Source organism: Molothrus aeneus, chromosome 6 (genome assembly GCF_037042795.1).
Source record: "Molothrus aeneus isolate 106 chromosome 6, BPBGC_Maene_1.0, whole genome shotgun sequence".
Classification (NCBI taxonomy): Eukaryota; Metazoa; Chordata; class Aves; order Passeriformes; family Icteridae; genus Molothrus; species Molothrus aeneus.
In genome coordinates this window covers 26,414,485-26,442,380 of record NC_089651.1, presented here as the reverse complement: position 1 = coordinate 26,442,380, position 27,896 = coordinate 26,414,485, and the positions used below count along the sequence as shown (strand labels likewise).

General features: G+C 39.1%; 1 protein-coding gene across 1 annotated transcript; it reads left to right on the top strand.

Moving 5' to 3' along the window:
• The first annotated feature begins 250 nt into the window (after positions 1-250).
• Positions 251-22,349, top strand: PLA2G4F (phospholipase A2 group IVF). Its single transcript, XM_066552535.1, has 20 exons — positions 251-361; positions 4,752-4,824; positions 6,145-6,281; positions 7,559-7,687; positions 9,087-9,127; positions 9,710-9,752; positions 10,118-10,184; positions 10,478-10,647; positions 12,305-12,418; positions 12,789-12,826; positions 13,755-13,890; positions 14,661-14,797; positions 15,870-16,092; positions 16,636-16,750; positions 17,923-18,060; positions 18,542-18,649; positions 19,559-19,753; positions 20,078-20,244; positions 21,289-21,475; positions 22,120-22,349. Exons 1-20 carry the CDS (start codon positions 251-253, stop codon positions 22,347-22,349), a joined length of 2,559 nt encoding a protein of 852 aa, XP_066408632.1.
• Positions 22,350-27,896: the final 5,547 nt, after the last annotated feature.

Genomic DNA, 27,896 nt, shown 5'->3' with positions numbered 1-27,896 from the left:
CCTGTTTGGTGCTGCTTTGTGCCCTTATCTTGTAGCAACATTGGAAAAACCTGCCAGCAAGGTTTTGAGCTGGCTTGTTTGGCAAGTGTGGGCCACACCTCCACTTCTCACAGCTGGAGCACAGCCCAGTCCTGCGCAAAACTTCAGATGAGCCTATGGCAAACAGTGCTTTGCAGCCGGGCGTCTGGGACTCGCCTTGCTCTGGGTTTCCCTGTCAGATTTTCTGCAGAGACAGCAGGACATTTTCCCCATGTTCCATGAGGTGCTTCGGGGCCCATTTCCACCCAGAGTGCTGCCTTTTCTGGCAGCAGTGCTTTTCCAAAGGAAGGAGAGGAGGGACACTGGCTTCTATCACTGGCGGGTAAGAGAAAGCGTGGTGCTGGCTCTGAGATGGCATTCCATGGCTGATGTGCTCAGGAGGGACTCTGTTGCTGCATGTATGGAAAACCTGTCCTGCACTTCTGCAGGAATGAAAAATTTATTGTTACCCACACTTTTCTCTTCATGATCATGTTAATGGAGATTTCAGGCTTTTATTAAATTCTGCCTGAGGAAATCCAGAGCAGATCTGTATTTCCTTAGGTTTTGGGGAGCAGAATTGAGCTGATTCCAAGTAGGGAGGAGGGAGGAGTCCAGAATACTGCACTTTTCATCAGTGGAGACAAAATCATGCTTATGTGTTTTCTTGCAAAATAACCTTGACTACAGTTGCCTTCTGTTCTGCTTTCTATCTTACCTTACAGGGATTAATAGTCTCAGGTAGACAAAGACTAATGATGGCTTCAGCTCCTGTTCATAATGCAGTGCAACCACAACAGATAAAGTGGTTTTGAGGTGTTTGTCCTTTAACTCGAGTGAAATAATTTCATTGTATAAGAATGGTCAGGCTAATAACTTCAATTTTGAATTAAGCTAAATGTTTATGAAGGAGCTTTTGACTGGAGGTTTGATCTATAAGCTGATCACCCTTGTATCCTATCACACCAGCCCCTCAATATACAATTAAAATTAAGGTGACCATTAATTGTCACAAGACAACTTGCTGCTTGTATAGCTTTCTGCACTTCTGCTTGCTGTGTGAAAGAAATAAACTTGTTGACTTTTTAATATTATTGTTTAGTACTTGGGAGATCAGGTTAGAAGAGGCTCATGTAAACCTCCATTAACCTGTAAACCACTGAATATCTTTTCCCTCAGGCACTTGCTATTTAAATTTAAAAAAAAGATAAACATTACTTAACAAAATTTTGCTGGCTGTAGGAAGAGATTTTTGTATTGACTAATTGATAGCAATTGAGCAAGGGGTGGGGCAGCAGATCACCCTTTTGGCTTTGTAGGTAAATTTAACGTGATCAGACTGCTTTAATTTTCCAGAATTTAGCCTTAGATTCATTTCTAAAAACAACAGTAAACTGACAGTGAACCTGGTGTTTGTCACTGCTGTTGTGTTACTGAGCTGCTGGCACTGCTCATGTCCTGGCTGACTGTAAATCCTGCCTGCCAGAAGACCATGGCTCTTAGGGCTGGCTCTGTGAGTCTCCTGAGGGAGGAGGGACAGTGCAAGGGGTGCCCAGGACAGAAAGGGATTTGCCTTGGGGTTTAAAAGCAGACTTGTGACACTTTGGCCACAAGGAAGGGAATGATGTGCAGCAGTGTTTCTTTGGGAGGAGGAACAAGATGGGGAGGAACTGCTCCACTGGGAAACTGGACATTTCTTTGAGCTGCCTAATTTTCCCAATGAACACAAAATAAGTCTTAGAACAGAAAATATGTCTTAGAAATTGTGTTTCAATTTGCTATGACAGCAATGATTTTGTAACGATTCTGGCAGGCTTATGGTTAAGAGTCCTCTGCCTTCACTGAGACCTGTGGAGGTGGATCCCAGCACTTACTGCCCAGAGTTTAAAGGCAGGTATCCTGGACTACATGAAGGAAAAGATTACTGGGGCCTATAGCTGGGATGACTTGTTCTACAGTCACTTCCAGCTGCATCAGCATCTTCAGTTTAGATGAAAGGTACAGACAGTTTGCAAAGTCAAGTATATGAAAATTCAGCCTTATACCCTCATACCCTCATTTTAGCATTTAGGATTTAAAGGGGGCTTTTTTTTTTTTTTCTCTTCAGGTGTACTCCTGAGCTCTGGAAAAGCAGTGATTGTGAAAAATCATTATGCAAAGCAGAAGTTAGCTGCTTCTGTCAGTCACATACATTGGTATGCTGCCATGCAGAGTGCTACAGGCAGAGCTGTAATCAGTATTTGTTGTCCATTTCCCACATGGATTTCTTGTCAGCCTTTTCCCTGATCATTCAGATAAGGCATATCTGATACTCCCATGCTCCATTACTCTGTAAACTCACCTGGCAGCATGCTATGACCTTGCTGTGCCTTTGCTAAAAGATAAGTAAAAAAGCCATATGAGGAGGTTCTGGCATACATGATCACACAGGCTTAGGAGCACAGTGACATTTCTGTTGAGTTGTATGCCCTTAAATTACCCTTAAATTATAAACTGAATGTGGAAAACGTATCCTTAGCTGTGTAATGACTGGCTGCAAATCGAAAGTGTTAGAGACTTTTGGAAAGGACATTCTTTTGAGCATGTAAGTACATTTTTGACAGATGGTGTTGAATAAAAGAAGGCTAGGCTATCTTCATGGTACTCTGCACTTGCTCTGATAGTGTCTGATTTCCAGGCAACAGCCATGCTATGTGAATGAAGATTGCTTTCACAGCCATGGGGGTATGATTATGTAGCTTTGTGTCTCAACAAACAGAAGAGTTGCAGGAACTTCAGGAAGTTGGTGAGAATAACAATACACAATCTTGAACTTCTATCTGTAATCTATTCCCCAACTTCATGAAGTAGAAAAGTGGTCAGCCTTTGCCTGAGAAACTAGTCTCAGAAATTGAATAAAAGAAAGGTGATTAGGAAAGGTTTAAAGATGAAAGAAACTAGCATCTGAAGTGTGGAAGTCATGGTGAAATTCACTGTGAAGGCGTGTCTTGTTCACAGAAACAAATAAAGGAATGAATATCTTCAACAAGTCATTTCTGCAAATAAGTCTCTTTAAGATTAGTAACAGTATAACTGAAGTTTATTTGCACAAATTTAATTTAGCACGTGCATGTGAGAAATCTTAGGTGACTTGTAGTTTTTGCTCTTTGCTTTTTAGTCAGGATGGATGGTGCTTGCTTAACACAAAAATGTTCAGTATACTCTGTATGCTTTGGTTCTATTGTGTTCAAACCCTGTTTTGCAAAAGCTGGCAAGTATCTCCATAAGATGAAAAATAAGGAAGACTCACCAAGAATGTGACTGCTTAACAAACATAGTACAATTTATCAGGTAAGGAACATTCAAGAAGAGTTTAACAGTTCAGGATTCACTGGTTTCTATGAGATCCCACTCAGTGATATGTAGGCCCTACATTTTTATATAATATTTCAAGAATCATAGAACTAAAGAATGGTTTGGGTTGGAAGGGACCTTAAAGTCTTGTTCCTACCCCCCTGTGATGGGCAGAGACACCTTCCACTAGACCAGGTTTCTCAAAGCTCCTGCCTGGCCTTGAACACTTCCAGGACAGGAATGGCCAGTCACAGGTTCTCTGGGCAACTTCTTCCAGTGCCTCATTTGTCAGTCTGCAGTATTTTGTTGTAAGTAAAGATTTTGTTGAATTTATTTGTAAGTGAATACTTACAAACTCTGGTCTCAAGAGTTAAACTCTGGTCTGAGTCTGGTCTCAAAATTAAACTCTGGTCTCAAGCCAACCGTGTTGAAAATTGTGAATGTGAAGTAATGACCATTTGTGAAAAGCATTTTGAAAATGTGATTTAAGAATAGGAAAAGTTCTTAGCTGGCCAGGATTGTGTCATAACTGATGAAAATGAGGCAATATCCCATTCTGATCCTGAGCCTTACACAATTACTTCTGTGCAAGTAGTCTCTGTACTAAATCACCTCAAGCTGTTTTCTCTTGTCCCCTGCCCTCCCCCCACTTCTCCTTCATGATATTTTAGGATCCAGTCAGACTTTTTTTTCCCCACTTCACACCCTGGCATTTAGATACTAATATTACTTTCCAAAAATAGTCTCCCAGAAGTTTTCAAGAGTGAGGATTACATTTTTATCTGTGCTGGTAAGGTGATGTGCATGTTTAGAATGGCGATGCCAGTCAACAGTCCAGAATGAAAATGAATTTAAGTTTTGTCTTTTCTAACTCAAACTGCCATGAAGTGTTTGGCAAGCATTTTGGGTTTTTTTCTCATTGTAAACAGCATGTGCCTTTTATGACTTTATGACTTTATGACCCTGCTCTTAAGATTCTTGCCATGTCTGCTTTTTCTCAAGCATTCATATGCCCTTGGCCAGTTCTCTTGAACGAGCTGTCATAGATGTGTTTGAGCAGCTTTAGCACCTGTTTCTCACACAGCAAGAATGTACTAACAAAGCAATTAAAAACTGATCTATAATTGGAGGAATCCCTAAATAAGGGACTTACTTTCTGAAGTCTATGAGAAGTTACCCTATGACATAGCTCTTGCATTGCCAAAAGGGAATTTGTTTCCTTCTGGGCACCTTTAGTTGTCCTCCAGGACACTGCAAGTGCTGTGTGTTCCCAAACTGATTCATCATTAGCTCATTTTGGGCTGGCTACTTCTGATCCATTTCTCTGGTCTAATACTAGTGTGGTTACAGAGCAGGCATTGCAATTGAGCTGAATGTTGAGCTTGTTTCTCTCTTTTCAGTGGGAAAAGCATCCCTACTACAACCTGACAGTAAAAGTCCTCCGAGCCAGAAACATCAAGGGTACAGATGTGTGTAAGTATTTACTCAAGGCATTATGAAAACATGTTGGTTCCTTGGTGCATACCTCTAGCACAGAGAGCATTGTTAAGGGAGCCTCTTATCTACACACACTTCATTGACTTTATGTCTCAAAAAAAGCTTCTCATGTAAAGCATTATATATATAGTATTAAGTATATTATCTGAGTTTCAAAAACTTTTTGTGAGGCCAATCTGCAGATTAAGCAGCTGCAGCTGTTCTTACTTTGCAGAACAAGATCACGTAAATCCTGGTAAGGTTTTGCTTCCCTGCTCCTTTTCCTGTTCTACTGTGGCCCATTCTATATTCCTTTCTCTGGATTCAGCCTTCTGGGTATGGCAAGTTTCACCCTTGCTGAGCAGTCTTCCTGAAACTGGAAGCAGAAATCTATAATTCTAGCATTCAAATGATTATTTTCTCAGTTGTAGTAGTGCTTTATTTCATGTACCTGCTATTTGTTTGTCATTGCAGACTTTAAAGGAAGCAGATGGTTAACTGATTCCAAGATAAACTGCTTTTTATCTGTTCCTGGTTTTGATAGCATTGTATATTTTCCCTCCTATTTACACACCAGTGTAAAGATCTCAGGGCCATTTGGGACCTTTGGATCTTTAAAACTCATTTATATTAAATTACTTCAGATTAAATCAAGTAAGATAGTCCACCTTAAGTTTATGTCTGACATCCAGCATTGAACTACCTGGAATGCAAAATAGCTGTTCAGGGAACAGAAAAGCCTCCTGAGAGGCTGAGAGCTAGAATAATGTTGTGAAGAGTTCTTTTCTATGGCCTGTCTATTCAGCTGGAGTGAAGAATGGTCCCCATACTTGCATTGTTGAAGGGGTCCTAAATGGAAGAAAGAAGGGCTCTGAGACAATAATTTGTTTTCAGGGAATGGAAACAGTCCAGCTCCTGGCCTGACTAAACAACGGTACAGCAGTAGTGGATGTTGTCTCCCTGGACTTTAGTAGGCTTAAGCTCTTTCAGTAATGCCCAGGGATAGGAGAGGAGGCAATAGCCCTGGTATCAGCAGTAATCTTTTTTTTAAAGTTGATCTTCCTCATTTTAAATACTAGCCTTTTTTATTAAGGTCTTTATAATTTTGATGAACCAGAAAAAAGAAATATAGGCACCTAATATTAAATTTGCTCCTCTTTAAAGACATTTACTTCATTAAAGGCTTTTGCTTTAGAAGTCTAGCCTTAAATTTGCACTTTTCTATGATGGAATGAGATCTAGAAAATGAGGAGCCCATGGGAAAGAGTATGTTTGAATAAACCTTTTCTGGTGCCTGTCTCTCACTCTCTGCTGCAGTGTCCAAGGCAGACTGCTATGTGGAACTAAAGCTGCCCACTGCATCTCCCAGTGTCTCCCGAACTCAGGTTGTTGACAACTCTGAGAACCCGGAATGGAATGAGACTTTCCAGTATCGGATCCACAGTGCTGTCAAGGTAAGGACACTGTGTGGAGCTGGTTGGACTGCTTGTATTTTTGTACTGACTTGCTTTTGATACTTCATTCAAAATCAAGGGTTCTTTATTACCCTCAAAACTAGTGTTGCTTGTAAGGTGACAGTTGTCTTCAGTGGTACAAAAAGCTGTGCCATGCATGTCCAGTGATACAAACTACTGTGGTTAACTGCTCTATCAAGTAAATTGCAGCTAGAATTTTCCATAAACATCCTTGTGATGCATCTCAGGAAAGGGAAGTTATGGCACTACCTCGTGGAATTCAAGGAAATTCCTTGATTAAGCAAGTTTCTATTTGATGTTTGCTTCTTCTTTCACAGGAACTAAATTTCTACTCACTGCAATGTAGTTCATTCAGTCGAATTTTGCCATCAGTTCTGATGATTGAGAAAACTAAATTCAAATTCTTGGGTAGAGACTGTGCATCTAATAACTGTGTGGGACCTAATACAGTATTTAACAAAGTCTTCAGATTGTCAGCATTCATTCTCAAAGCAGACACTAATGGCAGAGGGAAGGAAACTGTACTTTAAAAGATCAGTTTTAGTGAGTCACTATAGCTTTGAGTAACATCCCTGGCTTTGGAATAAGGTGTCTATTGCAAGAAACTATCCCCCTCACTTTTCCACAATGGTTGGTGACCAATGTGGAATTGTAATTGACTTGACTGGTAAGAAAATTGAAAGCTAAACTTTAGGGTGTGGGATCTTTTTCTTTCCCTTCAGGCTCATGAGACCTCAGCCTGGTTACTCCTGGAGACTGCCAGCAACATTCCAAGTTTAGTCTTGTCTCCTTGAGAACTAGTTGCTGCAAGACTATTATTTGGTGCCATATGTCCTCACTGTATCTATTTCAGTTTCTCTTGAATTTACCATCTCTGAGACAGTGCTGAGCAGGAAGTGGTTGGTCCCTATAACCTGGACTAAATCATCACAAAAGAGTGGAAATTGCTGTTGCTTCCTTGGGCAAATCTGTGCCTGGAGCTGGTGGACAGTACTGCCACATGAGTTCACCTGGGGCCTCCCTCTGGGTGGGAAGCTGAGAAAATGCTTTAGCTAAATGGTGTCAACTAGGAGAGTTTTCTGCTTAACTTTTTGCTTAATTTTTTACGCTGTAAGCCCTGCTGAAAATACTGAATTTTCCTTAGGATTGGGAAAGGGTATTGATTAATGCACAAAGCGTCCATTGTATACAGCTACCCAGGTCTGTCAGTGTTTCTGCCTCTTCATCGTAGGCTGTTTGTTTCTTTCTGCTTTTAGAACATTCTGGAGCTGACCCTCTTTGACAAGGATGTCCTTGTCAGTGATGAGCTCACCTCTGTTGTCTTTGACGTGGGGGGCATGAGGCCGGGGGAGTCCCTGCTGCACACCTTCAGCCTGGACTCTGAGGTGAGGCCCTGGCTCAGCTCATCCTGCACAGTCCTGGCAGTGCCTGTCCCTGATTCATCTGGGTGGGAGAAGCCAGATTGTTTTAACAGTTTTTCATGAGACTTAGAGGAAGAAAAACTGATTTTAAAATGAAAGGCATTTGCAGTCAGTAATCATTGTAGGGACTGTCTTATTTAGTTTGTCGTCATCTGTTTGAAAAAAACAAGTTTATTGCTGCAAAGTTTACCTCTATATCCGATAAGTCAAAAGCCTAAGAGATGCTTATTTTCCCTGGATTATGTTCAGTACATTTAACCTCTGCTTCATGTAGATGGTATTGGTGATCAGCTGCTCTCAAGCCCTGTTCACCTGTTCGTGGACTCACAAGACAGCCTGTTTTACATGGGTAAAAACCCCATCAACAGACTGATCTATTTTGTAATGCCACAAACACATTGCTACAATAGGTCTGGATTAAAGGTGAGCTAATGATGTGTTTTCTTGAGAAATTGGGCTTTAGTGCTGCTGGTGTGGTCAGAAGCAGACTAACTGGTGTGCAGTTCACAGGGAGGTGTTAGGTGCCACAGGCGCTCCAAATCATTTATGATCATGGAAAGAAGCTTAGTAATTCCATTGCTCCCAGTAGCTCTATCCATTTCCTGAATGCTTAAGTCATCTTGGTCTATAATTAAGAGACTGGAAATTTCAACTTCAGCAAAGAAAATTACCCAAAACAGCTTCTAGTTTGTTACTTGAAAAACTGTGTTAGGTCTGGTATCATGTATTTTCTGTATGCCATGGGAGGAGAAAAGACTTTGGCTAGAACAAAGTCTGTAAAGGACAAAGACAGCAAGGAGCTAAGAGTGCAAGCTGCTGAAATAAGAGATGGGAAGAAGCCCAAAGCCCCATGTAGAAGCTGTTTGCAGAGATGATGTTGCAGTGGTTCTTGAGCCAGAGGAGGCTTTTTTCTCCCATTAGCAGAGTAAATGGATCTGAGAGACACCTCTCACTTCTGTGCACTTGTGTCTTCAAATGTAGATATATCTGGTCATATAGGGCATGTCCAGCAGAAGAGGAGAATTTAAAGGCTACATTTAGTCATTTCAAAATCTAGCTAGAGCTTTTATAAAAGGAACAAACCCATTTATTTTAACAGGAAGTTAAAATATGTTACTATGCTAGAGAACAAGGGCAGAAGCAGCTGCTTGGGTCAGGAAGTATTTAGTGGTGGCTTCAATGGCTCGTGGATGGTGAGATTTTGAGATTAATGGGAGGATGGTGAGTGTGTTGATTTCAAGGCTGGTATAGGCCATAATTCAGTGGTTACTGAATTATGAGAAAAGCTTAATCTCCTGGAAAAATATCCTTAATTATATATTCAGGATCAAGGGTCACCAATATCCGACTTTTATTTTCAAAGGCTAAGGAAGAACTGGATGTAGAGTTTTTCTTGGAGAAATGGTGAGTCTTACTTGAAGAGCTGATTGCACTTGTGCTCTGCAGATATGTTGTCAGGTTTTTTTTCTGTGTGGGGATAGTCTTGCTCATAAAAAGGATAATACTTTATAGTTCTCTATGGGGATTGAGTGGATTCACGAATGGCTGACCAAAATTATCCTTAATTACTCCAGTCACCAACATTTTTGGGGTAAAAAAAAAATAAATTTGCTGGACTTCATGGAATGTAAGTGAACACTTTCTGGATTAGTTATTTGGGATCGGAAAGTTTTCAGTTAACCTTGCAAAATACACAAATATATACTTTATCTATCTGGTAGTCTATCTAAGTTCAGCTTTTCTCTAAGTTATCAGAATAACTGGGATGTGGAGATCCTGTAGCACATGCTTATATTTGCAGACAATTTTTTTTCAATTTTTCCAAGCCCCCATTATTTTGTGAAGGGAAATATACTTGCTGTTTCCCTGGATCTCCCACACTGAGGACCTTTCATCCCACTGCTTATTCAGCCAATTAGTTTGTAAAGTAGTATGAGGCAAAATTAAAACCAGTTGTTATTTGCAATAAACCTCTTGCTTTCACAGCTCAGATGCCCCTACAGAAGTATTGACCAACGGAGTCCTTGTGGTGAGTCCTTGTGGTGAGTGTGAAGCCAGAATCAACCATGTTGTGATTTACTCCTGAAGATAAGTTTTTAGTAGAAAGAGGAGAAGGATTTTTGAGTATTACAGCCCTACTTCCAAATAGCTCCCATTCTCTCCAAGATCTGCCTCTCTCTTTTTCATTTGTTGATTTAAAAATCTTCCTCAATTTTTAAACTTGATGCCAACTTACAGAAAGCTGCTTTATTTGAAATAACAAAACAATGCCTGATGGTTTTTTTTGGCAGTTTGCAGCTGTAAACCTACAACTAATATAGTAGGTGATTTAAAATTCAAACAAAGAAGTGAGCTAAAAATTGTGTGACCAGAGCTGGTTTCTTTTTTTCACAGGTTCATCCTTGCTTGTGTCTTCAAGGCACTGTCAACAAAGAGGAAAATGCAAAAGAAAAACAGCAAGGTAGGGCTGTCTGGAGGGTTTAAGTCAGGACTACTCTTCAACATGTTTGTTCCTTGAGAGAGAGGGGAGACTTGATTCTCTGTCTATACAGTGCATTTTAGTTTACTGAATACAAAATTGGCTTTTAAAGTAAATTTTGCCTTTATTTTCAATGATTAGTAAGATTGGGTATTTTCTACTGGGTACCACAATAGAGTCTTTGCTTGTGTACTTATGGTCTCAACTGCACTTAGTAAGTGCTTGATTTTCAACAAATGGCCCCTGTGGTCAAAACTTCTTTTTCTAATGCACAGGAGGCTGTGAGGTCAAGGTGTCTGTCCCAGGGGCATATCAAAAGCAGTTGTCTATTCCTTGGACACCAGACAATGAGAAGGATTGTGGAACCTCATTTGTCTTTCATGTGGATAAAGAAATGTGTTCAGAATTGCAAGTGGAGCTGCAGCAAACCATATCTGTCCTACAGGTAAGGATCCATGCTGATTCCATAAGGCTTACAGAGAGAGAAGTTTTTCTCGATTGTTGTTTTTTACACACTGGCTTTTTTTTTTTCTTGTTTTAAAAATGTCAGACTGTGCATTGGATCTTTGACGTTGTGTAAGAAGCTGAAATTACCTTAAGAGTCTGTGCTCTCCAAAGATTTAACATCTGTTCAAACTCAAGGATTAGGAAAATGTTACTCTGCACATGCTTGCTACATGCAGACATCTTTACTTTCACCTGTTGAGATATTCTACAGGAACTCTTTTCTATTAGAAATTTGTAGATCAGTTGCCACATGCAGAGGTTTATTTAGCTTTGTCTTTTACTTTGAATATTCAGTCACTACCTAGAGAAAGTGCATTCTCCAAAAATAAGAGCAAAGAAACTCTTTATTCTATGATGCTTTTTATCCCAACAAGCAATTGGGTAGCGTGATTGCAAATGATGATCTTGACTACTGTAGAGGCAGCTGTGGAGAAGAGGACACAAGGATATGGAAGAACAGCTTTGCCTGGGGTTTGTTAGGTAGCAAACCTGAGCTGAACAGAGACACCTGGGCTTGAGTAGTCAAAAACTCAGAGCCAGGCAAGCAAAAAACACTGTAGAGGTCAACTATGGAGATTGCCCCAGGTGGTAAACCTCTGCCAACCAGTTCTGGTAGCTAGGAGAACATACTCCTTCAACAAGTGGCATGGACCACAAAAGTCTTTAGTCTGCCCTTTTCTCTCTCATCAGATGTGGGAGACTGACGGGAACATTGTAGTGTTGCTTGCCCTGTACCTAAATGCATGTTATTTGCCCCTGTTAGGAAGAGGACAGTGAATTTAGAGGGACATTGGTCTCGGGACAGTAGTTATTGGTCAGAAGACACCTGTGAAGTCTGTGGGTGGTTCCTGGCCTGACTTCAGCTCTTGGTGTCAGAAGGGTGACAGCCTAGTTTTTCTCTAAGGTGTGGTCTCCTCCTGGGTACTGAACCCTGTGGTTGGTGTGTGGGCTCCAGCCCACCTGGAGGCTCTGTAGGCTTTTGGGACCCTCTGATATGAGGGGTTTTTTATATACCTCCTTACATTTAGGAATCTGCACACAGCTCTGCATTATGAGATCTTGCCCCTTGCTACATGACAGAAAACCAAATATTTCCTGGCAAGCTTTAATTTGCTCTGCTTTTAAAATTACAAACTGCCTTATTTCTTATTTCTTATTTTGTGGTGTTTTTGATGTATGTGTAATGCTGCTGCCTTTTTTGGTATCTTTTCCAAATCTTGCTTGGAAGATGGAAATGCAAGTTTGTTTGTCGGTTTTGTGACACATGCCAGCGCAAAACTATTTGTGGGGGAAATTTTGTACTTGAAATTTTTTTAATTATGGCAGAGACAGGTATATTAAAAAAAACCCCAATAACAATAAACAAAACACCCCTAAAACTAAACCAAACAACAACAACAACAACAACAACAACAAACTATTTGAGTGAGAGAAAAAAAAAAAGGCAGAAAACAGAATGGCCTCAAAAAGCCTTGGACATTTGGTAAATATTTAGCTATACTGATATTAAGAATTGTTTGCTGTTTCGATGTAGGAAAATCATATTTTATTAAACTTTTTTCTGTGAATCTCATATAAGATTTTGTTTTTATTAGGATGGTGTTAACCCTGATATTGAAAACCACACTACCGTTCTGGGACTGGGGTCTATACCAGTTAATTCCCTTCCTATTGGAGAAAAAGTTGATAGAATCATTTCTTTGGGAGAGGTAATGTCAATATTTTGCTCTTGCTTTAACATGCATGAGATAACCTTTTCCTTTATTGCCTCCAGGTGTTTGGAAAGTTAGGCAACATGTGATTGATTCTCAGGAGTGCTGTTTTCTTGGATGTCTTAGAATGAAGTAATGAGATTACTCAGTGCAATTCTTCCTAATGTGTTTTCATGGTTGGGTCTTGCAACATGAAGTATAAAGTTCATTACTTTCTGACGAAAAAAGTCTTTTCAGGGTGTGGAAGAAAAGTATCGGGGGAGAAAAAAGACAAGACACTTGTAGAAGAAATAATTAATAACTTCTGTTTTGTAGTTCCATCTGTATAATTGCTGTCAACTTCAAGATGTGTTCTCTCTTTTCACAGGGAAAAAGTTTGGATATGAGTTTGAAAACTGAAGAGAGGTGAGTGGGAACCCCACTTGAAAATCAGGAAAGGCCTTTATTGTCATATAAAGGAACTGAGTGACTCTCCTTGCTGTTCTGGGGAGCTCTGTTCACTCCACTGATCTCTTGGGATAGATTAAAGAAAAATATATTTGATAGGTTTTTTTGATAATTTTTGGAAGGCTGTGACTCTTTACTTTGCAGTATTATATATTGGACAGGTGTCAATCCTGCTGACACATGTACAAATTTTGTGTTCCTAATACTTAAATGTAAAATAGCTGTTGATGTAAATATTAAGTAGTTTTGTCATGCACAGGTATACCAGAATATCTGAAGTGATGTAATGAGAGATAGGAAAGGACATTTGTGTGTGAAGAGCTTGAACTATAAAATAGATGAAGGCTGCAAGAAAGGACTAAAAAGGGGAAAAAAAAACCCAGAAAACCAAGAAGTTGGCTTGTAGGTTGATAGGGTCATTTGGTATTCAGTCATCTGCTGAAGATCCTGCTCCTGTTTTACAGCCTCATAACAAGTTCATTGGTATTTAGCTGCCTCCTTCTGCCTCTTAAGTTCAGAATCTTCTGTTTTAAAATCCCTCTTCCCCTCATTTCATGTTCACATTGATACAGTGATGTCAGTTGCTCCTCTTGCAATCTTCTTCACTTACAAAGAATCTTTTCTTCCTTTGTGAAATTCCTGAAGCTTAATCTGAGGTACTGTTTGACAGAAGCTTTGAATTTAAACATTAAATGCGAAATACAATATGGAGAACTTAATTTTTAATTCCAAAAGGTGTTGTACAGAATAGCTGATGTATACACTAAAATTTCATCTGATCCAGTTCAGACCTGCACCTAGATTCTGTGTTCACAAAAATTGCGTTTCCATACTGTTTACAAATCCTCCAAAATTACAAGGTTTTTTTTCTTAACTTCTGTTTCAGCACTTGGGATCTCGATATACGTCTGGGTTTTGATCTCTGTAAAGAGGAGAGAGAATATTTGGACAAAAGGAAGAAAGTAGTTTCTGAGGCATTGAGGAAGACTCTTTGTTCAAAAGAATCCCCTCCAAAAGATGAGGTATTGAGCAATCAAACTACAGTCCTGTAGTAAGATTGGTGAAATTCTTTAGGCTTGGTTGATAATTAGGCAATGTAGGAATCCTTGTTTGTAACCAACAAGAAATATGGTTTGCATTCACTATGGTGTGAGACAGATCTCTGGTACATTTCAGTTCTGAAGTCTAAATGTTTTTATATTTCTTAAATTTTGAGGGGGTATGTGTATTTTGGAGCACAAAGGTTGAAGTTTCAGCATGTATGTACTTTGCTTTGGGCTTGGAATTGTGATGAGAAATTTTGTTTCAGGATGTTTAAAATGAAACTGACACTACAGGAATAGATTTTTAATTGTTTATTTGAGGAAACTTACATCTACATATCCTCATGCCTTGCTTAGTGGTATTTGGCTTCTGTTACAAGACTAATTGCCTCTTACATGTGTATTGTAAGAAAGTAAGTGTGTGATAATATCCATAACAATTTTGGTAAGTGACTGTTCCTAAGATGACTGTGCTATGCTTTATAGTAAGCAATATATTTCAATTACAAAATAGAGAAAGAAGTTCAGCTTGAAATCAAACCCAAAATTACTTGTAATGTGGATAGAAATGAAGGTTTATATCTATTTTTTGTTAGAGTTTATACCTCTATTTTGTATCTCTATTAGAATTTTTATCTCTATTTTTTATGTTCTATTTTTTGTTCAAATGAGACTTAAATGGGGTTAGTTCTGTAATTTATTGGCCATCAAGAGCCTGTGGTTGTGACTCCTGAGTGTGCTGTCTGTAGGTTCCAGTTGTGGCCGTGCTGGGCTCTGGAGGTGGGATGAGAGCAATGACGTCCTTCTATGGCAGCCTTGCTGGGCTGCAGCAGCTGGGCCTTCTGGATGCTGCAACGTACCTCTGTGGGATTTCTGGCTCCACCTGGTAAGCTACATGCAGTTTTCATTCAGAAACTTAGAGGTGAAATGGTAGTGTTGATGCAAAATAAGGCCAAAATTACATTTGTTGGCAGACAGCAAATCAAGGATTTTACCAGTTTTCACCTGTGAGTTCTGCTGGTGATCCTGAACAGTCTAAGACATCCAGTATCATGTCCAACGCATCCAGCTACTGGCTAAAATTATGAATCTGCTGCTTGTGCAGGTGTGACAGTTAAATATTAGAATGTTTTATATGAATAAGACTGCTGTGTAGTAACTCAGAGCACTGACTTAAAAACCTTCCTCATTTCCCTACTCTTGCCGAGAAGATAACTGAGGTGGTGCAAGTCACTGGAAACATGTCCATGCAGGCCACCATGTCATCACCTTCCAAAATGGCATAGAGGCTGAAGAGAGGCATAGCACTGTCTTGCCCTTTGGTGGACTGGAGCAATGTGCTGAAATATTAGATGTGGCTAAAATGTTTCAGTTGCTCAGTTCTTGGAGTTTGTGGTGAAGTCATCCCTTGTTTTTGTGAAATTATTTCATAGATGAGTTGTGCAACCTGACAGTGTAATCCTTCCTTCCAAGCTTTTTGTGTTAATTTAACTCCTCTGTACCTAGTTCTCCTGCCCCTTGTGATTCAGAGACACTTCCAAACAAATGTGGGCATCTTGTTTGCACAGATAGTCCATGGTCCAAACTAGCTTCTCTTTCAATCAGACCTGTCTTCTGGTAAAGGCCACGGCCTTTATTGCTGCACACTGCACCCTTGCCATCAGCCAGCACATCATGGTTGTTTTGTTCTGGAGTTAACATATGTTTATGGGCTTGTTCATGGGTGCTAGCATAGGATGCTTGGAACGTCTTTGGAAGGCAGGTTAGCAATCAGAACAAAGATGTCCTATAGGTGTCAGGGTTTTCAGCACAATTTAGAGTTCAGAGATCTTTTATTTATGTATTCTTCACTCTTTTAGCTAGACTTCTCAAGTGCTGCAGCACCAATTATAACTAGCTAAAATTATTGTTTACAGGAAGGCCTTTATTACTGATGACATTAATAAAAGCATTTTCAGGTGTTTATCAACACTGTATCGAGACCCTGACTGGTCACAGAAAGACCTTCAAGATGCAATCAGAAGAGCTCAGGATGCTGTGTCCAGCAGCAAAGCAGGGGCATTTTCCCCAGAACGACTCAAATACTATTTCCAGGAGCTGAATGCAATGGAGATCATGGGACGGAAGGTTTCCTTTACAGATTTGTGGGGCCTTATTGTGGAATATTTCCTACAACAAGAGGTAAAAAAATTCATGTTTGGATGTGTACTGCTGTTTGTCTTTCAAGTGGGAACTCTGCCTACCCATGTGTTTAGAGTCTAGAAACCAATTACTCTCCATCTTTGTATAGGCAGTGCTGTGGAATAAACATAGTATCTTCTTTAGTAAAGAATTTCTAATTCATATGGATCAATGTTACAGAAAAATGCAGTTTTTATTCTGAATGACTGTTATTAAAATACCAGCTATTGTACTGGGCACATTAAGCCTGGCAGAATGACGTTCGTTTTGCAGAATGGAGTTATTGTGCAGTATTTTCTGTGTAATTGAGATTGTAAATCAGAGGGATAGCTAGTTTATTATTAACATTAAATATTCTAAATACACAGCTGCAGAAATATTTTGGACAAATCTAACCATATACCTGGACAGTGGAGAAGAAAAAGGACTTTGAATTAGTAGTGTTGTTAATCAGAAATGCTAAGCAACAGCTACCAATTATCAAACTATGGGTACAGAATTTACCTGACTTAAGTGGGCTCCTCCTTCCTTGCTTGTGACCAGGAAGATCCATCAAAGCTATCTGACCAGCAAGAAGCAGTGAAATGGGCCCAAAACCCTTATCCTATCTATGCAGCTGTCAATGTGAGACCCAATATGAGCAGTGGTGACTTTGCAGGTATGAACATGGACATTTATTTTTGTTTGCTGAAGCCCATAACTTTATTTCATCTATCCAGTTGCTTGGGTAGTGAGCAGCTGATAACAGGAAATACAGCTGAAGCAGCAGGTGGTAGTGCAAGAGGCAGTAGGAAACCGATTGGAAAAGTATTATCATCCTCATAGCTAATGTCTTCTTCATGGCTAAAATGGAGAAATGAGATTGGGAACTGTTGGTCACTCCACAGGTTTTGCTAGAAACTGCCTGAAATTTTCAGGAGCTGAGAATGTTCCTGTAATATATGTGTCTCTGTCTGAATCAAAGAATTAGAGGCCTTGGTGATAAGGAAACCACTTTCTTTTAGAGTCTTAGATAAAAAAAATCTGTAGGATTAATCTAAAATGATGGATTGGCCACCTTGTAATATGCATCATCAAAATTTCATGTTTTAGTGGTCTGAGTTCTTACAGTAAAAATATGAAAAGTAGTCTTTCAGTGAAACCTTAAATATGATGCAACAAGTGGGGATAGATGAGTGAGACAGGAACACAAATGTTTGTGTCCACCTGTGTACCACTAGGGAACTTGTTTGTTTTGTTCTGAGGAGTTGTGTGTATGGCAGTGAATTCAATTTGATCCAACCTGCCAGAGCTCAAGAAGGACTTGGATAATGCTTCCAGATGCATGCCGTGTTTTGTCAGGTTGATCTATGCAGGCCCAGGAGTTGGACTGGATGACCCTTATTTTTCAGCTCTTTGTGGGAATCTTTCAAGCATGAGGAGGCACTTGGCTAAGCAAACAGTGAAGTATGATGCAGTGGGTCAATTGGGTTTTCAAGCCAGCACTGTAGTAGGCCCTGAGAGATGGTTTGTAGTGCAGGGAAAAGCTGAAAAAAATAATGTGGCTTCAATTTGGGTGGAAAAGGGAGCCATCAAAATGGTTTAAATAAAAAGTAAAATATGCAGGTTGTTTCCATAGTAATAAAGTCAAGATGGAATGAAAGCCTTCACAAGAATTTTTGTTAATAATATGTACATAGAAACTAGAGTAGAGGGGCAGAGAAATCCATAGTGATTGTGAAAAGTGGGGGGAGTGTCCCGTCTGTCTCCCCTGTGTGAACAGATATCAGATAAATATTTTCACTCATGTTTCTTCTGAGATGAGTAAATATCCTGTTGGCTTGTTCTTAGAATGGTGTGAGTTCACTCCCCATGAAGTTGGATTTCGCAAATATGGAGCTTTTGTTCGAACAGAGGATTTTGACAGCGAGTTCTTCATGGGACGGCTTGTCCAGAAACATCCAGAGCCCAGGATTTGTTTTCTACAAGGTGCGATCTTATGATAATGATTAAATTATCATATAAGGAGATGGAAAGGAACTTTGCTGCTTTGGGGACTTATGAACTGAAGTCCATGCCTTTTTTCCCTTCCAAAAGAACTTGAAGAAGTGAAACATGTCAGTCTTTCTCCAGAGCTTTAGGTTCATAATTGGTTCACAGTGTTGCATTCTGATGTCCTGAGTCTGCAAGATGACTCTATTATAGCTGCCTGTCAAAAATTACCTGTCTACTGTTGATCTTCCTGTTCTCTTAATGTCTTTTCCATGCTTTTCTCTGGGAAAATTTTCTGCATTATATCGTAACATCGTGATTTGTCACATGATTAACACCAAGGTTTTAATTAGAGCTGTTAGAATAGTAGAGAATCAAGTGACAGCCCTCTCTCATGAAAAATGTCAGGCGAATTATAGGCCTTTTGGTTCTGTGAGAAACCTTTTGAGTGTTAAATTCTTCTGCATTTCTCCTGCAGGAATGTGGGGCAGTGCCTTTGCTGCAAGCTTGGATGATATCTGCCTGAAGGTGGTTGGTATAGGACTGAGCTTTCTAGATTCTTTCAAAGATGTTATCAAAGTTGTAGGTAAGAACATACATAAAAATAGTTGGGCTTTTCAAAAGATGGCTGATTTTTGTAGTGATCACAAATAATATGATGCAAAAATGTGCTGTTTGTAGTTTTCAAGATTAGCACAAAGAGTGGATTGGGAGAGATCTCTTTTATTGTGTGTTATTCCCTTTGATCAATCTTATAGTGAAGAGAAATTGTTTCTTTAGTATACTTCCTCTTCTTTTAAAAAGAATTGGTATCTGACTTTGACTAAAATTTGGGCTAGTTCTGGGAGCTGTCTTAAACATATATTAAAGTGCAGGCATCATAATCCTGAGAAGAGGAAGAATAGAAGCTGGTTTGCTAAGCAGGAAATGGAAAAAAAGAGGCTTTTGGTTCCCCCCATAGTCTGCTTTTTGTAGTATTGGATAAGCTGGTTGTATGCTTATTCATTGATCTCCATTTGTCCATTACAGTGAAAAGTGTTTTAGAGGCTGGGACTTGTTCATGTGCATAGTTAGTATATAGTAACTAGCGGATGAAGAGATTTTTTTTTTTTCCTCTGCCTTTCCAGCCCTGGTTCCCCCAGAACACCCCAACCCTTTTTGTTTTGTGTAGTTATAAATGCTACTGTGTGTGGTTGACTCTTGTCTTATGTAACAAGTGGTTAAGAAGTGGTTGTCACTTGGTAACAAAGGTTTCTTTGTGTAGGTTTGAAATTAATATGGGCAATGTTTTATGAGTAATGCTTTTCCCATTAAACAGGGCTAGTAAATCACCCACCTATGGAATATGCATCTCATTTAAATTTCATTACAATACCCTTATTAGGGGACAAATTCAGCCTTAGGACAGCTGGTTAAAAATTGTACAAAAAGGCCTAATTGAAATGTTGGAGCTGGCATTTTGTGCATGTTCTGCCTCCTTCTGTGACTTCTGCAGATGACTGCCAAAGATTCCATTTCCAAGACCCAGCACGGCTGAAGACTCGCTTGGTTATTCCTGGGGGCCCCTTGTTACAAATATTTCAGGATTTCTTCATGTCCAGGGTCACATGTGGAGAAACCTTCAACTTCATGAAGGGATTGTACCTTCATAAAGATTATGTTAACATCAAGAAATTTGTGACTTGGAGAGGTAAAGGAGTTTATGTGTTTCTGACTATCAAAAAATATTAACACACTATATAATATCCCAATGTCACAGAATGTTAGTGAGCTTGACTTTGTTCTGCTGAAGCCAGGGCATATGTCCCTTCTTACACCTTAGCAAAAATTTTGATCCACTGTATTTGTTCTGTCATATAAGGCAAGCTGATCATCAGAATTTATAAGTCTGTCTCAGATGAAAGTGCATGTTTGAATGTCTTTTTTCTTCTTATAACACTAATATGAGCTTTGTCTATTTCTTCTGCCAATACATGTGTAATGAAGCGATATAGTTACTTGGAGTGTCTTACAGATAGTCACCTGGATGTGTTTCCCAACCAGCTGACTCCCATGGAAGAGAACTTGTATTTAGTGGATGGTGGCTTTTCCATCAACTCTCCTTTTCCTTTGGTACTTCAGCCAGAGAGGGATGTGGATGTTATCCTGTCATTCAATTTTTCCTGGGAAGCTCCATTTGAGGTGAGAGATGTAGCTGAGCATTATTACATGAACATAAAAGCACAGAATCATACTCAGTGGCAGCAGATCACTTGAAGCTGAATACAAATACTAATCAACAAATGAAAACAAATCCATATATCTTTCATGGAATCACAGAATGGTTTGGGTTGGAAGGGACATTAAGGATCATCTCATTTCAACCCTGCTATCATGGGGAGGGACACCTTTCACTAGACAAGTTTGCTTAAACTCCTATCCATCCTGGCCTTGAACGCTTCCAGGGGTGGGGTGTCCACAGCTTCTCTGGGCAACCTGTGCCAGTGTCTCACCACCTTCACAGTGGTGAGATCTTCCAAATATCTAATCTAAACTTACCCTCCTTCAGATTAGGGCTGTTTCCCCCTTGTCCTATCACTACATGTCCTTGTGAAAAGTCACTCTCCAGTTCCTTCCTGTAAGCCTCCTGTAGTACTGGAAGGTGTTGCAAGGTCTCCCTGGTGCCTTCTCTTCTCCAGGCTGAACAGGCCCACCTCTCTTGGCCTGTCTTCCTATGGAAAGATATTTCAAAGGTTATTTTGCTATGCTTTTTCCTGTGAAGGTCATGAGAAAATAGAAAGTTGACAACTGTAAGAAGATTCAAAAATTTTCAGAAGCCTAAACAGATTAAGTAAAAAAAGACTATTTGTTTGGCCCATAAGATTATTGTCACTTAGATATGTCCTTCTAAAGAAAGAGTGGCTATTAGTGATTTTCTTCATACAAACAAGTTATTTTCTATACATACAAGTGTTTATTATTAACTGCAGAAAAGTCAAGGTGAATAGATTTAGAAGTAGGAAAGCATAAAAAGTTTCTGCTGCAATCTGTTGATATTTGTTGCAGTTCTGCTCTTCATTCTTCTATATTACCAGCTTTAGAAGTTGTTTCTGCTGATTTGAAACTGAGTTCCTGTTACTTCTTTTTTTTTTAAAGAAAATCTCTTTCCCTTTGAGGATTGCAGTTAGATGATTTTAGAAGTGTTGCTGGTGTTGTGTTGCAATTATCTTTTTCCTCTGATAACAGGTTCTAGAGCTGACGCAGAAATATTGTGAGGAGCAGGAAATTCCTTTTCCAAAAATCAAATTTACAGAGGAAGATGAAAAGAAGCCAAAAGAGTGTTACATGTTTGTGGATGATGATAATCCAGAGGCTCCAATTGTACTCCATTTCCCACTCGTGAATGACACCTTCCAGAAATACAAAGCTCCAGGTAAACTAGCTGCCTCTTAAAGCACTCTTCTAACAATTCTTTGTGTGTGCTGATGGGGAAAATTCAGTGAGGTCAATGTTCCTCTTTTGATTCTTCTTAATATTACTCTGTAATTGTTAAATTGTTATTTACCTTTAAGGTAGAATCAGTTTCCACTAGTTTTTTGAAAGGCAGGATGAGAGAAGAGGCTCACAACACCCCTTCCCCCACAGTAGTTACTGTTTGCAGTAAACTACTTTGCTGTTCATCTTTTAAGACTGGTATTTAAATTTAAGGGGCATGGTACGCCTAGGGCCAGTTGAACTTGAGGTTTGTCTTTCATTTTAGTGTAGAGCAGCACTTCTGGGGAAAATTGAGCTTTATATTCCTTATTTTGAGCATAATAATAAAAGATGACCTTAAAATTTATCACAATGAAAATGTATTTTAGTATTTTGGAGCCAAGTGGAAATAGAAAGAGAATACTTTGTCCCTTTAGCTTTCAAATATTTTGGAAGGAGCTGATATCTCTGAGGAGGAGCTTTGGGGAAAAAGTTAAATTTCAACAGAATTATCTCTGATCTCCTCCTAGCTGAATTCAACCAAAATGATTCTACCACAGCAGAGGGTTTTTCATGATTTTTTTTCTTTCTTTCTTGCTGCAGGAGTTGAACGTGAGTCAGAAGAAGAGAAATCCTTTGGTGACTTTATCATTGAGTCAAATGATTCCCCTTACCGTACACTAAACTTCACCTTTGAGCCATATGATTTCAGCAGGTTAGTGGAAGTGAATCGCTACAATGTTCTGAATAACAAGGACACTCTCCTCAAAACCCTAAACTTGGCTCTGCAAAGGAGGAAGTTGAAGAAAGTCACCAATAAGTCAAATAGATGAGCAGTTTCCAAGGCTGAGGATACAGAGAGGCTGCAGCGTACAAAAGCCGTGAGGTTCAAGACAGAATAGTGATAGTGAATGGCTGGAAACTCTCTTCCTGGCGAGGGAATAGTACACCTGACACTGAAAACTCATTCCAGGTTATGTGCTCTGATGAAAACTCAAGGAATGTACAGTACAACATGGATGTTGCTTCCTTGTGTGGGGAAGAGTGAGGAATTACTCAGCTCAGTAACTCCAATCACAGTGGCTGATTCCAGATGATTTGAGAGGTCTACACAAACCATTTGAGCTTCTGGAGAATAATCTTCCAGCCTCTACTGAGTGATGCACCTCTTTTTTGTCAAAGGTGTGTTGGTGTTTGAGGAAACAGTTTCCTTCTGTACTTTTATCTCTTGCTTATGAACCTCCCTTAATGAACTTTTACAAGTTACATCATCTGAAGAAGAGCTCCACAGATGAAATGACACACTGAGAGAGGAAATGCCTCCTTTTGCTTTCACCTTGCTACGGCTGATGCCCATGTGCTTTCAAGACTGAACAGTCATTACCTGCTTCCCATTTTGCCATTCATGGTTTCAATTTCCTTCCTATCCTTCTCAAGGATTTCAATGGCTTTTAGTCTCCTAGAAATTCTGTGCAGAGTATCTTATTTTGGTAAAAAAATTGTTTGGTAAACAAGGAAATAAATGTTTTTTATATGTAACAATAAAAACACATTGTGGGATTTTGTTACTGCTTCCTATAGTTTGATCATTATGAGATGATGAAACCATGATGAAAATGCCATAAGCCTCAGCTTTCTCTTTCTGTGTAAGAGGAAGGAAGGCTCCTTTGAAGGGTTTGAAATAGATATTTTTTCCCTACTCTTCAGCTTGTAATTCACCCAGGCCTTTGTTGAAGGAATTTTTGTGTCTACATATTTTAGAAATGTCAGTAGTCAAGGTAGGCACACCTTATGAATGTGAATTAATAAAATAATGTAAAATGCTGCTGTGCTATGGCATGGGATTCACCTCACTTTGCATAAAGCCCAGAGAAAAGCACTGAATTATGCAGTTGGAAAAGATGTAATGCAGAACAGTGGCAAATGAGCACTGTTAGTTTTATAGCTTTTACATTGAGCTGAATGTATGGATTCTGGATTTAAAACTGAGGACAGGAGGTTTGTCTTATGAAATTATCTAAGGCCTTTTAGATGAGTATGGTTCTTAATACATTTTTTCATATGTTTCTCTTTTAATAAATATTAGTTTTCTCACATGCTCTTCACAGTTTTTCTTAAGTACACTTGTCAGACAACTACGTTGATAGCTTGTGGATGAAAATCGGGGGCTGAGCCAAGAAAGAAATCTTTGTATTTGCTGTTTACTACAGACAACCTAATCAAGGGGAGGATGAGCAAGATAATACCAGTTACTTCCTAAAGAATCTTAAAAATGTGGAAAACCTGTTTCAACTGAGAAATTGAAAGTGACTAAGTTTTCAAGGTCAAGAACTGTGGTTTTTTGCTATCTTACTAAGAGTTGGAAGTTGTGCTGGTGAATTCAACTGACTCACAATGGAATCACAATGACCTTGCTTCAATTGTCCCTACAGCAGGATAATTTTAAAAAGAGTTTCTAAAACTTCTTGGTTTTAAGTTGGACTAAGTGAATTAACTAGGTACTTCAGCCTCTGATCTGATCCATATTACAATGGAAAAAGAGCACACTGCCTGCATCTGCAAGACCATCTACTCACATCAACAGGTATTGCAGGTAAGGTCGTCTTCCTTTTGTGGGCTTGCTAGATTGCACAGATAAGGATCATTTTGCATTCACAATAATATGGGTTTCTTTTCCTCTGCAGATGATGACCATGTTATACATAGCTGATAAGCTCTAGCTGATTCTTCTTTTCTGCTAAGTGCTTAGCAACTAAGATTTTGTAAGTTCACTGGTTGATGCTGTTGTATCAGCAATTAATTCTTATATTTAAAAAAAAGCTTTGGAAGATTTTTATAATAATTCCTGCTGTGGATTTTTGAATCCTGAAGTAGTGAAGGAACAACATAAAATAACTAATGGGATATCATAGTCTAATAAGAAAATAATTACTTCATATGAAAATATCTGCTTTTTTTGTCCGCCCTTGCAGTGTTAACGACAAACTTCTGTGTGGCAGCAGATCTTCTGATAGCATCTCCAGTCACTTCTGACACAGGTCAGATACAATACAGGTCTTATTGTACCTGCAGTGATTCTAAGAGGAATTAAACTTGAAATGCAAGCACCATAATGCTGTGAAGGTAAAAGATCTGCTTCTTTGTTAGATTGCTCAGGGCAGCAGCAGGTAAACAGGAAATTCAGGGCAAAGAAGGGAGCAGAACCTTGTGATGGCTTAGCAAAGAGGGAAAACCACCGGTGGCCTGCTGCTGAGAGTGTTTAAGCCAGTTCTGTGGAGCAGGAGTCTTAGTAAAGGTCTCGGTGTCCTAGAAAAAGAGCTGCCTGGGAAAATGCAGGAGCACAGAACAAAAGGTGGTGGTGATTTCTTAAGGGTGCTGTACCTTGGAATAGAATGGTTGAATTTATTTTTCCACTTCTCCAATATCTCCAAATTTGTTCATAGCCAAGCAATGTTGTTATGTTGAACTTTACTTTTTTATAGTTCAGTGCAAAATCTTTGGAGTCTATCAACTCCATTAGATGAAAAATTTATCTGGAGCCGCACCTAAAAATCTTAATCTGGGACAGAAGTATTGCTAACTCTGTTGCTTTTGATGTGGCAAATATTACACCAGGCTAGACTTTATTCACATGTTTGTGATTAGTTCAGTTGCCAGTTGAGGCACTTTAAACACCTCAAAAGGAAGAAAAACAAACACAGCAACCAATGTTTAATCAGAAGTTGATATTGATATGACTTGGATTTGAAAAAGGTTATGAGATCTAGAGGTGCGGGAGGTTGAAACATTTCCAGTGGAAAAAAGAAATAGTGTTGAACGAAGTTCTGATAGGGTTTTACGTAGACCAATTTTATGCTGGAATGTCACCCATATTTGAGGAAAATTAACTCACAGCAGAGGCATGGATGCAGGAGTTGGTATGGGAAAGGAAAAACCTGTCATTTGAGAGGACACTGGATGACCGTAGGTTAATTTGTTTGTCACAGCAACAATTGAGAATGGACTCGTCTGTTCTACATGTAAGCAACTTAGAGAAGGGAGATAAAGCTAGAAGGCCAGTGGTGGTGTGAGAACAAATATATTAAGGAATAAACTGAGGCTGAACATAAAAATAATGTTTAAGAGTTTTGTGAAATCTCTGAAAACATTGAGAATGGTTAGTCTAACTTATTGGTGGACATGTAAAGCAGAAGCAGAACAATTATTTATACATAGAACAAATGATTTATACAAAGGTATGCCAATGTTTTTAAGAAGTGTTCTGTTGTTTCACATCTTTGTGATCAGGGCTCAACAACTGGAAGGAAGGGAAATGCTGATATCTCCCTAGGCTCCATATAAGCAACGGGAGCCTGAATTGTTTTCTCCTTAGAATAAATCCTACTGCAGGAGTGGAGTACAGTCTGTGCACTGACACACACACCTGGGTGCTTCTTCATACCTGTCACATTTTTCAATTCCTTTAAAGGGAGTAGTGCCCTCTTACATGACACTTCTCAACAAGGCATCACCTGCTGCATTTGTAATCTTGGAGTATCATAAGACAAGACCTTGAGCTAGAATAGCCTGCTACGTTTAGCAGGCTTGCTGTAAAATGGTATTTGGTACAAGCTTATTTCCTCGAAATGTATTTGATAGAGGGAGTTTTCAATTTCAAGGCAAAATATGTCAATTAGAATTGGGGTTAGTAATAAGGAAGACATGTGGGAACACATTCTGTTACAAACTATAGGCTTCATAAATGATTATCATTACTATATAAATATATACGTTATATAAATTATATAGATAAAACATGAATTATTAATAATTTTTCATGTACCTCATCTTCTGTAATTTTGTGAGTTTGTAATCATGTTAACATTTTTGACTACTGCACTTTTTTTATCCATGGTTTCAGTGAAGCTCAACAGCACATGCAGGTGGTGGACTTTTTGGTTGTGGTTGTTTGTTTTCTGAACTAGTTATTGCATTGCTGACCATCACAATAAAGTCAGCTAAGAGTTGTATAATGTCACATAAACCAGAACTTCCATTGAGGATTCCACAGAGACTATGATTCATACCTTATGTACTTTCAGCCCAAGGGTGTTGATGTAAATATCAGGCTGAGTTTACCTTAGGGGTAAACACAAAGAGATGTAAAGCCTGATCAGCTAGGTGTGGTAAAAAAATGCTGCTCAGAAAATTATAGACAAAGTTTCAATTTATTTTCTCTTTTTAAAAAGTCCCACAATATCATAAAGGTAATTAAATTTTGTATGAGACCTTCAGCTATAAAACAAACAAATCTTTACATAGCCCCAATGGGGGAAAAATATCTTTATAAAAGTCTAATTATAGTTACTGTCCCTGCCCACTTTGACCATCACAAGCATTTCCTTCTGCTTTGTAACAAGTAGAAATCAAAGAAGGTTTTGTGGTACTTCTGTGAAGTTAACCAGGCTCTGTATCTTTGCAATGCATTCTTTTCCATCTCTGCTGCTAAAGGTTCTTATTGGAAAGCAGCTGTAAATCCCTAAATCTAAAGTATAGTGTGACCACTGCACAACCATAGCAGTGTCCAGCCCTAGTCAGAATTAAAAGACTCATTGCAGACACATCCATGACTTAAATGTAGGGTGTGGGGATATTTTTCCTTCAACATTCCACCACAGGGGCAGCTACCAATGTGGCAGAGCAATGGAAGTTCCCTGCTGTTAAGATTATTTCCCAACTCACTCTGGTTTTTTTCTTAAGTGTGTGTTGGTGTTTGTCTGCATTTTGTTTTTGTTTTTTGTACTTTTGTTGGGATTTTTTGTGTGTGTTTGACTTTTTCCTGTTAGAAAATTGTGGCAATTTAAAAGCAGAGCTGGAACTGAGAAGCTTGACAGGGATCAGAGTGGGTGGGACTGTATTTTTCAAGTGCTTTGTGAATGCTTTGCTTGCAGAAGTTAGCCCCTGTTTTGTAATGAGGTGTGCTGGAAAATGGCATCTGGACAGCTGCATTCATTAGTCCATTGTGAAACATGGCAAGTTTAAGCAAGTTTTATCTGCAAATTTCACCTTGGGCTTTACTGTGGAACCATTACTGGAATCTGCATAATGATGCATATGATGTTTTAATGATAGTATTACACCAGAAGTTAATTTATAATGTGTCAACAGTGTTAAAGCAATATGTTGGGAAGAAATGTGTGTGAGAAAAGTCAGACAAACATGTATTCTGGTTGAACCAAGCCATTCTATGATTTTATGATACTTGAGGTTGTAGAGTTCACAGTATGCATCAGGAAATGGAAGTCAGCTCCATTCAATTTACAGCTATTTTGAGTTTTCTCACTTTTTGGTGATTTCTATCTGAGTCTCATAGGGTATTTGTAATTTGGTCAGGCATTGAG